Source organism: Orbicella faveolata, unplaced genomic scaffold (assembly GCF_042242905.1).
Source record: "Orbicella faveolata isolate gen_17 unplaced genomic scaffold, um_ofav_v1 contig_2, whole genome shotgun sequence".
Lineage (NCBI taxonomy): Eukaryota > Metazoa > Cnidaria > Anthozoa > Scleractinia > Merulinidae > Orbicella > Orbicella faveolata.
In genome coordinates this window covers 28,611,245-28,621,612 of record NW_028301547.1, presented here as the reverse complement: position 1 = coordinate 28,621,612, position 10,368 = coordinate 28,611,245, and the positions used below count along the sequence as shown (strand labels likewise).

At 38.6% G+C, this 10,368-nt stretch overlaps 1 protein-coding gene across 3 annotated transcripts; it reads left to right on the top strand.

Moving 5' to 3' along the window:
- The first annotated feature begins 1,035 nt into the window (after positions 1-1,035).
- Positions 1,036-7,194, top strand: LOC149112713 (actinia tenebrosa protease inhibitors-like). 3 transcript variants are annotated; one of them, XM_089290652.1, is made up of 4 exons: positions 1,036-1,107; positions 5,508-5,589; positions 6,163-6,532; positions 7,094-7,194. In XM_089290652.1, the coding sequence occupies exons 2-3, from the start codon at positions 5,538-5,540 to the stop codon at positions 6,522-6,524; spliced, it is 414 nt and encodes a 137-aa protein (XP_089146778.1). In that variant the 5' UTR covers positions 1,036-1,107; positions 5,508-5,537; the 3' UTR covers positions 6,525-6,532; positions 7,094-7,194. The 3 variants fall into 3 exon arrangements, with proteins under 3 accessions (XP_089146778.1, XP_089146777.1, XP_089146779.1); XM_089290651.1 differs by lacking the exon at positions 1,036-1,107 and adding an exon at positions 1,487-1,510; XM_089290653.1 differs by lacking the exon at positions 1,036-1,107 and adding an exon at positions 3,257-3,344.
- The last annotated feature ends 3,174 nt before the right edge of the window (positions 7,195-10,368 follow it).

The following is a 10,368-nucleotide window of genomic DNA, read 5'->3' as shown; positions in this document are numbered from 1 at the left end:
TTTGTATTATACTCTAATCACCCTGAAACGATTATAAAATATTTTGTAACTAATCTTAATAAACACAAACACAGCATCAGGGGCGGGCATCTCGTTTATTGATGCAGGATACAGCGAGCGTTACATCATCGTAAAGAAAATACAGCAGTCAATAAACAGAAAAATTAAAAAGCAAAGTTGAAAGAGATGCCTTCGAGTGGCTCTTGCATAACTTACAAATTCTTAAATAGCTTACTAGCCCCTTAGGGATTCACCCCTAAAATACTTCTACAGTTAACACGAACCATACATAGTAAACATACTCCAGTGTAATAGCGAAACGTTACAAAATATATTTGCAGGCAATCTAATTCCAACGAGTGGTATCTAAAAATTATAGCTGGCTCTACAAAATTCAGTTATCACGTGTAATAAGAAGTATGAAATATCGGACAAACGTATACCCTATTGATAGTCAGATGTAAAGATAGGTATTATGACTACAGACTTAAATAAACAATTCGTAATAAAAATGGACGAAAAAAAATTCAGTGTTTAAAATTAATACCGTAAACTGCCATGGGCTTATACAACTTCTTAAGGGCTTTTGGATGGGCTTTGAAACGGAGGAACTTATCTCCGAGGGAGCCTATAACCGGAATAATAATAATAATAATAATAATAAATGCTAAATTGAGAATATAGGTTCACTGTTTTATTCCATTGTTTAGCTTACAAGGAGACCATGCTCGCTAAGTTATTGAAACCGGTCATCCGAAATAATCAGTCGATATTATTTGCCTGTCTTGGAGATTAATTATGATACAGTATTGGTCTTACTCAAGAACCTTTGGGGATCGATTTTATACACTTTTGTACACAGCCCTAATGGTTTCTAAGGAGCGAAATGAGCAGCCAAATATGTTGCTCGTTTTTAATTAAGAATTTCAAGGCAGCTCACTTTTGATAACAAAGGCCGCAAATAACAAGAACTGTCATTTGTGAGAAGCGCCAAATTTATTGACGAAGCTAATAAAGAAAGATATATCGAGCACAACATTTCGGTGAAACGTCAGTTCTTTGAACACCTCACTGAAGACACATCATCTCAACATACGGATTACAGAGGTATCAATATTTTTCTTGTTAAGACGGTATTGAGGGCATGGAAAGTATATCGTCTTAAAGAGAAATATGAATGGTTAAAAGGTTTTCACTGGGTGTTATAATTATTTTGATCTTTAAATTTTTTGAAGAGTTTTCAAACATATCGGTATGTGATAATGTCAGGGACGTTCGCGCGAAAATGTTCTACTCGATAGATTCCCTCAAGCTTTTGCTGCGCCGGACAGATAATGAATTACTTGTTTCAGAAATGGAAAAAAATAGGGTCATGTGTGGAAAACTAGTCTGATTTTGAAAAATTGAATTGGCGCCTGTAAATCAGCATGGTGTCCAGGGTTTTTAGCTCAAAATATCAAAGATGAATCAGAGGAGACAAACTATCCATCTCAACATACGGATTACAGAGGTATCAATATTTTTTCGCGTTTAAGAGGGCATGGAGGGCGTGGAAAGTATATTGTTTGAACGAGAAACATGAGACCGAAAAAAGTTTCCTCAAGGTCTTATTTTGATGAGCTTTTAGACATCAGTATATGATAAAGTTTACGCCAACACTTCGGCTATTTGACAACATTTGTAACTAACTAAGACGTGCTTAAAACTCACCACCAAACCTCATTTGAGATAAATTTTCTCAAACCTCGGGTACCTTCGTGTTCTTTTCACGAGGGTATTCTTTTCATCTTTGCTGCCTAGGAAATTTGTCCACGAAAAAATTTCAATTTGCGTTTTGAAAGCAAGCCTTGGTCGTGAAATTTGTTTGTCTGATGACACTATTCATAAGCGCTGTTGTTGGTCGACTTGGTGGTAATAGAACGGATTCCTGTAAATCAAGAAGAAATTGCATTTGTTCTCGTTTCTGGTCAACATAGCCCACTGTCTGAGGTATATTCTACAAATATACCAATTTCGATATATTAAAATTGAGCCTTGAACAATAGACCTCAGTACGAGGCTCTGGGGAATAAACCCCACAAACTCTGTAGTTATTCCCCAGAGCCTCGTACTGAGGTCTATTGTTTCAGGCTCAATTTTAATTTTACGAAATTGGTCTATTGAAATGCTTAATTATATTGTCTTAAGGGCGGTCTTAAGAAATTCAACTGTAGACCTTCCAGTTGACTAAGGGCGCTTTTCATTCGACCAAAAATTCCGGTGTGAATTTCCGGAAATTTTCATAGGCGAATGGTACAGACTTTTCCAGTGTGGAAAACGACAGGGCGCACAGTTTTGTTCGCTTAGAATTTTTCAATGACTTCGAGGTTTAAATCGCAAATATAGAAGCAAACAGAACACTGATATGTCGACATCGTGACTTTTTATAGACCACAACAGCATGGACCTTATGCAAACCAAAACGGGCGCAGCGAAAACGTCGCAAAACAAAGGGTTTAATGAGTCGTACAATGGTTCTGCACGCGTTATAAATCTTTGTACATTTCTTAGCCAAGCTATGCAAAACAAACAAGTACACCACAGGGGCATTATTTTTATAAAACGCTTTCTTCACTAATTTAGCTGTAGCTAGTATTGATCGACATATATTAGTGAAAGGATTCTAAAGTATTTTAAATTTTCGAATACGCGTCGCCGTCATGCTTGCGTGAGATGTCCAATTCGCTGTCATCGCGGCCAAAAGAATTAGCGCTGAATAGAAAATCGAGAATTTGCATAATTTCCGAAACAGAGGAAAACCTCGTGAGGTATACCCAAATTTTCGAAAATATTTTCCTGGAATTTTCCGTTCCATTCGGTTTTCATCCCGGAATTTCTAGAATTTTCGGTTGAATGGTTCGCTTTTCGGAAATGCAACAATTTCCGGATTTTCTGGAACTTTTCCCTGGAAATTTTCGTACCATTTGTCCCCGTTTCAAAAATTTCGGAATTTTTGGTCGAATGGAAAGCGCCCTAAACTAACAGTATGTCGACATTCACTCAATTTTTGACACTTCCTGAGTTTCGACTGAAGAAAAAGGCAAAATGTCAAATATGCCAATAATATCAAGGCGTAACATTGGTCAAGTAACGATAATAAAGCATGTAATACCTGTCGGGCAAGTTTAACTTGGCAGGAACTCGAAAATGAAATGAATAAAAGAGAGATTATTTAATTATTTACGTATGAGCGCGTCTCGAGCTCGCAATTGCAGCATTTTTTATTGCTCTCTCGGACCGAAAATAATGATTTAAACTTGTAAGGTACAAAAGTATGTAATCTAGAGCAAGATTCAGGATGAAGGGTAAGAAACTAAATCGCTCACCTATATATGTCTTGTTCTCAAGGTAATCCCACTCAAATTATTTTTAGATATGAAATCAGTCCTCTGATGGTCATTACTAGTAACGAAGCTCCGGCGACCCGAAGGGCGACTACGACCCATGAGAAAATGACCACGTCGCGAAACACGGCGGCCATACTGCGGCTAATAAAATTAGGGAGCTTAAGAAAACCACGACGGCAACGGCAACGTCGCTGAACAAAAGGTTTAATGAGGAGAACAATGGCTGCGCACGTGCGTCATAATTCTTGGTAAATTCTTTGCCGTCCTCTGCAAAACAACAACGAGAAATGACCAAATTCTGCGTCGTCGGGAGAATGTCAACCACGACGGCTAATTTTTTAAATTTTCATTCGAATTTATCTTTTTGTCCTAGATTCAGTTTCGTGATAGCTTTGACAGTGAAAACAAAGTAAACGACTTTAGGGTACCGCAAGATTCGTAGGTAAAATATAAAATCACTTTTTATTAGATTTTTTTATTACATTCTGCATCGGTACTATATAGACGAGTCTCCTCAGAGACTGATTAAATTAATTTGCGCTTTCATTAGATGATACGGCGTCTGCAGCAATATTTGAGCACTTTCCTGGTTTCTTTTGTCACAAATTTACAATTTGAGTATTAAAGCCACTAACTTGGGAACGTTTTGGTCTGTCTAAAAAATACGCATCCACGATAACGTTTCAGTTTTGCTCTAAAAAGGGAGAAGTGTCGCTAATTGAAAAATAACTGCCGTCCTCGGTTACATGGCATATAAAACTAAAAGTACGCGGAAACACAGTATATAACACTAACGATGCTAGAAGCATGCGTCTTACATGTTGGGTTCTACCATAACGAAAACATGTGTGTGTCATCCCGTATGCAATGTATCCTCCCCTTCAATATATAAAATACCAATATCGTTCCCAGAGTCTTCGTTCCCCTTGACCAGCGGTCGGGAAACGAGAGCTCTAGGAGCAACCATTTTAGGGATGCGCCATAGATGCAGACTGCGCAGTGAAACCGGATGGGCAGAATCACCAGAATTCGGTTATTTCAAAATGGTTGCTCCCAGAGCTCTCGTTTTCCGACCGCTGGTCAAGGGGAACGAAGACTCTCGGAACGAGATTGATAAAATACACGAACGCTAACTGATCTGCGTATGCCTATAGAACAAAGTGGTTTTGTTCTAAAGAGAATAGTAACAAAAGGAGAGCAAGGGCTTTTCTAAAACAAATATTTAGCTTTGCGATGTTCATACTCAACCGGCGTAGGTGGAACATGTTTTACGTAGAGTAACCAACGCACGCTAAAATTATGGACTAGATTGTCCGATAATGCCAATACTATACTAATAATCAAGTACCTTTCCCACCCCACCCCCACCACTTCCTTGCCTCTAGACTAATTAATGAATTGAAACGAATTAATTAAACAAACGTTAAAGTTTACACCTCAGCGCCTTAGTTCTTAGTTTAATAGTGCCTTAGTTCCATAGTGCCTTAGCGGGTGGCAGCCCCCAAAACCATGCCAATAGTGCTCTTAACACCAAAAACCAATCAAACCACACACAAAACTGGTTCACTTAGAAATATATTCCGTGCACGAACTTTTGGTCGAAAGCTTATTGGATAGTCCGGGCCACTCATAGTCGGTAAAGGACCCAGCTATCAACTATGGTCCACTAAAAAAACATCATCTCCAGAAGGCTGATTATAGACTGAAAAATAACAGTTCAAAAGTATTTTTCTTGGTAAGGGGGTATGGAAGGTATGAAGGGATACAATAATATGAGGAGAAATCTAGTGAATTTCAATACACTTGGTGGAATGACCAACATCTTGACATTTTATGGCCATTTTTGTCTTCTATTGTTTATGGTCTGGACAATTGTTCACATGCTTTTCTTACCACTGAACATGTAAAAATTAGCACATTTTGCTGGCCATCCATGGCATGCAAGAAATTATATTGAATATATTATCGTTTTGTAGAAAAACTACCATATTTTTAAAATAAATAAATTAAATGGTGAGCGTTAAATAGATTTTTATTGTATCGTATTATTACTCTAAGAGAATTAAGATTTTAGATTACACAAGTGTATTGCTATTTGTAAGTCGATTTTACTTCGGTTAGGTTGGACTCGATAACGAAATTGTAGCAAAAATGGCCAAGAGAGCAAGTCTTGTTGATGTTTTCATCATCATTATCATTGGAGGTAAGTAAAGACATACTAAAGCCAGCAGTGTCCGTTTGAGTTGGTCTGTCATTTTTTGACTTCTATCAGGGGTCAGGAAATAATCAAAACAAGGTGACTAAACACCAGGAATTGGTCGAGGGTTTGTAACTAAAAGATTCCCAAATCATTAACTTCACACCCGAGAAAGGTCTTCCCCACCACCTCGTCACTAATATACCGGTACGATATGTATTGAAAGGCACTTTCGAATACCTGGATGATAGCTTTTAAGACCCAAAAGTAAGAAGCAACATTAAGCTTTTGCGGTCCGTTTTAAGCCTTTTGTAAACTAAAAGGGGAAATGTTCAACACAATACAAAATGTGTTTGACATATTCTTCGGCAAACATCTTGTGTTGGCGCGAGACCGCTAAATTGACTCAAGCAAAACGAAACTTTCTTTACTTGATAACGCAGTGAAGATCATTTCTTTCATTTCTTTCATTTCATGTCTCCACCACAATTTTCTATCCTCATGTCGTTGATATATTCCTTGATGCAGTTTATTTCTTTTCTTAGAACCTCATATTTTACTTCCTTATATGCTACTTAGGTATTGTGGTGGCGCAAGGAGAAAATATCTGCAACCTACCAAGCGAGACAGGTCCGTGTCGTGGATATTTTCCACGCTATTATTTTGACAAAGTGGCCGGAAAATGCGAAATATTCATCTATGGTGGATGCGATGGCAATGCCAACAACTTCGAAACTCTTGCCGCATGCCAGAAGACTTGTGAGGATCCGCAAGCGTGCCTGCTTCCCAAGATAGTCGGTCCATGTAGAGGATATTTTCCACGCTTCTATTTTAACAAAAGGGCTGGAAAATGCAAAAAATTCATCTATGGTGGATGCGGCGGCAATGCCAACAACTTTGAAACTAAGAGGGCATGCAAAAAAAGATGTCTCCGCAACTAGAAAGAAAGGTAAGGATCGTTTATAAGATAGCATTACTGAATTTTTTTTCAGTTCACAACAACATCGAGACAAGTAACCCACGCCGGCTTGAAGAAAACTGGTTCATGTAACTAAAGCTGGCCCTCTGTCTCGGGCCAATAAGATTTTAGTATAATGTGTGGCACCAACTCCTCTTGGTCCTTCTTATTTATATATTTTTAAGATTTTTTCACTACTTATATGACTGCTCTATCAACTTGTTTTCGGTCTTTTTCGGCACTCTTCAGTTTTCGAATCCTACGAGTTTGGTTGGAGTTTGGACGAACCAAATTACCCATAGCGAGCCGAGCCAAAGCAGCATGGTATGCCGTCAAAGCGTACTAAAAGTGAGTTGATAGTAGAAAGTTCCTCTCAGACCATAAAAGGTCAGCGACTCGATATCGCAGGATATCAGGACAGTAGACGGCTTCTGATTGGCTAATGGCGAATTTGTTATGGTTATTGCATTTCACTGAGTGGTTGTTATGTAGTAAGGTACAATATATGCCTTCAATTTTTTTCCAGAAAGTTTTTTTTTTCTCTCTCCACAGCATTAAACTGCGACGAGATTGCCTGGAAAGAAACCATTTTCCGTTAAATGTTGTTATACTTGTAAGGGATATGTGGTTAATAAAAAGGCACAAGGAAAGTCGAGCTTGGTGTGAGATTTTAATTGCGTATCATCCTTGAGTACAGAAGTATTAAAAACGTGGACCAGATCCCTCAAAGAAAATTTGACAAACTCCTGCAAGTTTATCTGAAAATAAAAACGTTAACGTAATAGCTACCTATAACTTAAGTTAGCGCAGGCTTAGTGTTGTAGTTCCGTTAAGAGTCACGGTCAGAAAAGAAAAACGAGCAAAGGTGCGATTTTATGGGACGTGCTGAAAAATTGATTACTCTCCTTGTTTGGTCATAAAGAGCTGTTTAAGGGACACTGCCACCATTTTTAGCATGATTTTGGAAATATAAATAATATATATCGATCGCTGGAAGCTGGACAGTAATGATGCTATTTTGTAGAGCAGAACTCGAATAATAATTAAAACCCATTAGGAAGCAAGGATGGCTAACGATGGCGAGGATGGAAACGGATTGCGATATGTTGGCTTTGAAAAAGCGCCGGGATGTCAGTTTTTCAAGGGTTCAAGTTTGGTTCGAAAATCGTTGAAATTTTGTAAAAATGTTACTTTCTTCAGGAATTTGCTTTTAATCATTTAGTTAGAGCTAATTAAGTTCTTATTACATAAATTTAGGGACCATTTCGTGAATTTATAACAGTTTTAACCAAATATAACGTGACAGCTTCCCTTTAACTAGATAAAATACCTGATTAAGTATGTACCCACGGGACGTCCATTAATTTCGAGGAATGCTCGTGGTCAAAATCAGTATCAAATTATCAAATTTCAAACCGAACCTTCGCTATCATTAACCCCTCTCGTGTCCACAAACCAAACTGCAAATTGACACGCTCAGGTTTATTTTCCTATCTACAGAACATTTCCCTTGAATAGCAAGAATTAAAGATAATTTTCGGCCTATAGCAAAATTAGGAAATACCGAGAAAAATTGTGAAAAAAATTTCTTGATAGAAGTTTAAATATCGGTTGCTCTCTTTTTTGCTCTCAAATAGCTTTTAACTAGATAAAATACCCGATTTAGTTTGTGCCACCGGAGTTCCTTTTATTTCGAGGAATGCTCGTGGTCGAAATGTCAAATTATTAAAATTTCAAACCGAAACTTCGATATCATTAACACCCCTCGTGTCCACTAACCAAACCGTACAGATACGCGCAGGCATATTCCTGTATACAGAACCGATTTCTCTTGAATAGCTAAAAGATGATTGTAGGGCTACTGCAAAATTAGCCTTCGAGCAGGCTCAGGTTGGAGCACAGACTTCGCTTCGCTCTTCGCCGCTTGCACGTGTGACTCAAAGCTGAGCCTAGTCGCAAGCTATAGCAAAATTCGTCAAGTTGGCACAATTCGAAAAAGGAGGAGCCAAAAACCTATTCGGTAACTATTTTCTATGGCAAGACTCAACAGCCTACAAAAAAAAAAAAAAAAAAAAAAAAAAAAAACCCAGCCCCAGTTCATACGACGCATTTCTGCCGTGCCGAATTCAATTTAATTAAGAGCGGCAGAAATACGACTGTGGATTCATACGTCGCACTTATGTCCAACTTAATTCAGAATTAATACTGTCGGGTATGTCGGTCAGCGGAGTATTCAATATCGCGGACGAATTAATATACTGTGACAAAGAACTTAAATTTTGCGAAAAATTATTCGCTAATGGGACGAGAAGGAGAAGGCTGACAATGCAGCAGTATGTGTTGCAATATGTTCGGGTTGCATTGGATCGAGAATGGCCAAGTTTCTTCTTTTTCTTTGGAAGGACCAAAATTTACGCATGCTCAAAACATTTACATAGTGTATGTATTAGATTCGACACGGCAGAAATTCGACGTTTGAATCGGTGTCGCATTTCTGTCGGATAAAACGACAAGACCAGTCGAACGTGCGGCAGAAATGCGGCAGCCGGTTCAGACGTCGAATTTCTGTCGAATTGAATTCGTTGAATTGAATTCAACACGGCAGAAATGCGACGTATGTACTGGGCCTCAGGAATTTAAATTATCGCGCTTTTATCTTAAGGTAAAGGTAAAGGTAAAGTCTGCATGCGAGCCAAGTGGCCCATCAGGCCGGAGCTTATCCCGGTTTCTGTAGCATCAAGCGAATAGGAATATTTAAGTTCGCTGGTACCCATTTATACACCTGGGTGGAGAGAGGCACTGTGAGAGTAAAGTGTCTTGCCCAAGAACACAACACAATGTCCCCGGCCAGGGCTCGAACCCGGACCGCTCGATCCGGAGACGAGCGCACTAACCATGACGCCACCGCGCCTCCCCTTTATCTTAAGTGGAAAACCTATAAATAACTATTTCGAAACGAATAGAAAAAATAGAAATCAAAAAAAGTGTAATTAAGGACACCTCAGTGCACTGTAAACCCCAAATACATGAGCATTCTGTAATATTAATACAGCAATAAATAAGATGATGTCGTCATGTACAAAATTCTTTGTGCATGGAGGCAAGTGTGTACGGGGAGAAACAAGGGGCTCGAGGAACGAAAAGCTCTGCGCATATGATTTCATCCCAAGAGCATCGGATAGAGCGAAACTCGTGATAGTTAGAATATAATGAAAAAATCGAAATATGCCATTAACAGCAAACCAACGTGCTACAAATAGTGACAGGTAGACCATCGATCCCGTTACCTTATGAAAACCAGCAGTATATATTGCAGGTCGTAGTCCACACCTGAAATTGACACCATCGAAAGACAACGCAATGAACATTCATCATCTTATCTTACACCACGAATAACAATAACCTCCTTAATGACACTCAACATGGTCATCTACCTCCAAATTTTCTCAGTCCTCATTTAAGCACCCATTTAATTCATCATTAATCTAAAACATTCTTGAGAACTGCTTGGGTTATAAAGGACATTCTCGTGTGGAGGGCATCGAGGTCCTCAAGTGTGCACTTGAAACGTTACGCTGATAATTTATGCCACTGTTATTCTCCTAATAGACAATTAGAAGGTGTGAGAACGAAGCAACTTCCAAGTCTTAGAATAACTCCAATTGTGTTTTCTCGCCTTTTGTCAATAAAGCACCAAAAAAGGCCCTAATGCTCCATAAACAAAACTTGGGATTGTGCAGGCTAATATAGTGTGGCATGGAGGTGACGTGGATTTACGCCTTCTTGGGTATCTTTCTTGCAGCTTTTTTGGATAATAATTAACACTA

Bases quoted from the DNA above. Each gene is read 5' to 3' on its own strand.
- LOC149112713 (XM_089290652.1), top strand. From the start codon at position 5,538: ATGGCCAAGAGAGCAAGTCTTGTTGATGTTTTCATCATCATTATCATT. The intron at 5,590-6,162 runs GTAAGTAAAGAC...TATGCTACTTAG, and splicing joins CATCATCATTATCATTGGAG to GTATTGTGGTGGCGCAAGGA.